Consider the following 3,669-nt stretch of genomic DNA (forward strand, 5'->3'; position numbering starts at 1 on the left):
CATGTATGTGTGTATATATGTATGTGTGTGTTTGTATGTGTGTATGTGTTTTGTTTGTTTGTTGTTTTGAGATAGAGTCTTATCACATAGCTCAGGCTGAACTTGAACTTGTTCTCCTCTTGCCTCCGTCTCCTAAGCGCTAGGATCACAGGTGTGAGCCACTCTGCATTGCGCCGATGCCGTCTTTCCTGGTGCATGCTAAATGGGCTCTCTATACTGATTCACTCTCTGCCCCTACTCTGTTTGTTTGTTTGTTGTTTGTTTGTTTATGTTTCGTTTGGTTTGGTTTCATGAGACTGGATCTCTATGCAGCCCTGGAACTCACTACGTAGACCAAACTGGCCTAGAACTCACAAAGATCTGTTTGCCTCTGCCTTCTGCCTCTTCTGCCTCTGGTTCTTCCTTTTCCTCCTCTTTTAAGGAAAGGCAGTCTAAATTTCATTTTCTAAGCCATACAGTGGCTAGGTGTGGTGGCTCATACCTGTAATTCCAGCAAGTGGTAGGCGAAAAGCAGAAAAATTAAGAATCAGAAGTTAACCTGTGCTGAACAACAAGCATGTCGTTGCTTGAGTGTACCACGTTTTTCTTAAAGACTCCTCTGCTAATAAACAAAGGTTGTGTTCAAATATGAATATGTATGAGTTTTATTAAGAACAAACCCACCACCATCTCCACTTTACTGACAAACACACTAAAGTCCAGACAAGGGGAAAACATCACCAGAGGTCACACACTGAAAACTACTGCTTCCAGTTCCCATTTCCGTTCTGTATCCTTCAACTTATCCGTTCCTGCTAGTGTGTCCCAGCCGGCCCAGCTGTCTGCAGCAAGCCCCGGGCAAGCCAGCTGTCTCTCACCCTCAGCCTACAGGATTCTTGCAGGCATCTTAGAGACAGCCAGCTTTCAACGCGAAGGCAGCGCGCCTTCAGACCCCCAGCCAGCAGGGGGCAGCGTAGCTACGGTCGCCGATAGGACCAGCTTGCTCTCTTTGTGGTGTTCCTTTTTTCTTGAGTCCCCCAAGCCACTTCCGGGACACGCGGAACTTTGGTGAAGCCGGATGCTGCGCGCTGAGACGCTGGCGTGAAAGGCGGCAGGCGGTGTTTCCGGCAGTGTTAGTGGTCCGCCTTGAAACGCCGTGGCCAAGGGAAAATGGAGACAATTTTAGAGCAGCAACGGCGCTATCATGAGGAGAAGGAACGGCTTATGGATGTTATGGCCAAAGAGATGCTTACGAAGAAGTCCACGGTGAGTGAGCCGTGGTCGGGGCCGCATCAGGAGGCGGGCCTGGGTCCTCTGCCGAGCCCTCGGCGCTGTATTTGGCCTCGGAGCCACTCTGTGCCCCATCCTCACCCTCCTCCTAAGCTGGCTCGGCGCTCTGGCCTCGTTAACGTCCTCCGAGTGCCCCTCAGCCCTCCTGCTTCAGCCCCTGGGACCTAAACCAATAAGCGCATCACCCCTCGGGTGCTCTTTCCAACTGTTGAACTCAAAGTAACAACGTATGTGTTACCGTTTGCCTTTCTGCAGCTTCGGGACCAGATCAATTCCGATCACCGCACTCGGGCCATGCAAGATGTGAGTGCGCCGCTGTCTGCTTCCCCTGGGGTCGGGCTGGGCGGGGAAATGCAGGCTGGGAAGGTTGGGTGGCCCTGCGTGATTTCTACCCCAGGGTTCTTAGACAAGCCCCTCTAGGGTACCCAGTCAGATGTCCTATCTCTGCCTCCCAAGTGCTGGGATTAAAAGTTTATGGAACCACCTCGGGATCAAGCTGTCTCTTAAAAGTGGTGGAACTTTCAAGACCATGTATCTCATGAGCTTTCCTTGGGTTTTGCCAAGACCTCCTTTCTTGTTTACTTAGCCCTGTGGTACAAATTTGCTCCATTCTGATGGCTTTGCGCTTGTGTTTCAGAGGTACATGGAGGTCAGTGGGAACCTGAGGGATTTGTATGATGATAAGGACGGGTAAGTGACGGTCACATCCCTTCTAACAGTTAGTGCTTTTGAGGAGCCCTGGTGAGACGATGGGCTGTGTGCTTTATGCTCTTCGGGTTTGTTGATATCTTACAGACTGCGGAAGGAGGAGCTCAATGCTATCTCAGGACCCAACGAGTTTGCTGAATTCTATAACAGACTCAAGCAGATAAAGGAATTCCATCGGAAGCACCCAAATGAGGTAAGGCCTCCCAACGTATTGTCCTTAGACCTGGCCTTTAAAAAAAAGGGAAAGATGCAAGGGAAATGGAGCTATGCCATGTAGATGTCGCTCCAAGAAAGAACGTGCCACTTCACTGCATGTTAGGCGACATCCTCTTGGCATCCCTCTGCAGTAAGAGAACACAGTGAAGCACTAGGGCTGCTTCACAAGAATGTCTCCTACTCAATATAATGTGCCCCTAGCTCTGCCCTGAAATCTACCAACACAGTGGTGCTCTGCTCACTTGCAGAGGTCGTTACCCCTTCAGGATTCATGTTCAATGCCAGCTCTTTTGTAAAATATCTCTTGGACTACCTCCTCCAAAGGAGCCCTTCCTTAGCATGCTGTGTTTTGTGCCATAAATGTCTGCCCAGCTATGCAGCAAGGGAAGTGGATAACTCTAAGTAGGCAGCTCCTCTGTACACTCAAGATCAAAGCCAAAGCAAGCCTTAGAAGCCCAGGCCTGTGTGCGCCTGAGACATCGCCAGGCCCGCCTGAGCTTTTCTCTTTCCCTCAGATCTGTGTGCCAATGTCAGTGGAATTTGAGGAGCTGCTGAAGGCTCGAGAGAATCCAAGTGAAGAGGCACAAAGTAAGTAATGGCTAATGTTCCTTCCTGGGGCTTCAGGCCATTCTCAGCTATAGAGCTAGGACCTATGGCTTGTTTGTTTTGTTTTGTTTTGTTTTTTTATCTGTTTTTATTTTGTCTGTGTGGGTAATTTGCTTGCATATATGTTTGTATACCATGTGTGTGTGTGTGTGTGTGTGTGTGTGATGGCCTCAGGAAGCCAGGAGAGGAATTGGATCCACTCTGACTAGAGTTACAAACGGTTTTGAGCTACCATGTAGGGACTAGGACTCAAACTCAGGTGCTTTGCAAGAGCAGCCAGTATTTCTAAATGCTGAGCCACCTCTCTAGGCCCTAGAACGTCGTGTCTCAAAAAAACAAAATAAATAAAGGCTGATTGTGGTGGAGTATACATTTAATCTCAGCTCTCAGTAGTTCTCTGAGTTAAATAAAGGCCAGACCTTTTTTTTTTTTTTAATTGTATGGTGAGTTAACATCTTTTTTTTTTTTTTTTAATTTGTTTATTTGTATCTGCATTGGTGTTTTGCCTGCATGTATCTGTGTTTGAGGATGTCAGATCTCGGAGTGGAGTTACAGACAGTTGTGAACTGCCATGTGGGTGCTAAGAATTGATCCCAGGTCCTAATGAAGACCACTCATTGCTCCTAACCACTGAGCTATCGCTCCAGCCCCATTTTTTGTTTTGTTTTTTCTTTTTGTTTGTTTGTTTTGTTTTGTTTTGATGAGACAAGGTGTCTCTGGGTAGCCCTGGAACTCACTCTATAGATCAGGATGGCCTCGAATTCAGAGATGGCCTGCCTCTGCCTCTGTAGTGCTAGGATTAAAGGCGTTAAAAGTGTGCACCACTGCCCAGTTTGCTTTCTCTCTTCTTTTCTTTTTTTTTTTCCTTTT

General features: G+C 47.8%; 1 protein-coding gene across 1 annotated transcript in view; it reads left to right on the forward strand.

Moving 5' to 3' along the window:
* Positions 1-1,042: 1,042 nt before the first annotated feature.
* The window catches only part of Sf3a3 (splicing factor 3a subunit 3), a 16,847-nt gene continuing 14,220 nt past the window's right edge, over positions 1,043-3,669 (forward strand). The window contains exons 1-5 of the mRNA XM_021159232.2: positions 1,043-1,245; positions 1,525-1,572; positions 1,907-1,959; positions 2,065-2,170; positions 2,709-2,781. Coding sequence (XP_021014891.1) covers positions 1,150-1,245; positions 1,525-1,572; positions 1,907-1,959; positions 2,065-2,170; positions 2,709-2,781 — 376 coding nt within the window. The 5' untranslated portion in view covers positions 1,043-1,149. The remainder of the gene's footprint in view (positions 1,246-1,524; positions 1,573-1,906; positions 1,960-2,064; positions 2,171-2,708; positions 2,782-3,669) is intronic.

This window comes from Mus caroli, chromosome 4 (assembly GCF_900094665.2).
Source record: "Mus caroli chromosome 4, CAROLI_EIJ_v1.1, whole genome shotgun sequence".
In the NCBI taxonomy this organism is placed as follows: Eukaryota; Metazoa; Chordata; class Mammalia; order Rodentia; family Muridae; genus Mus; species Mus caroli.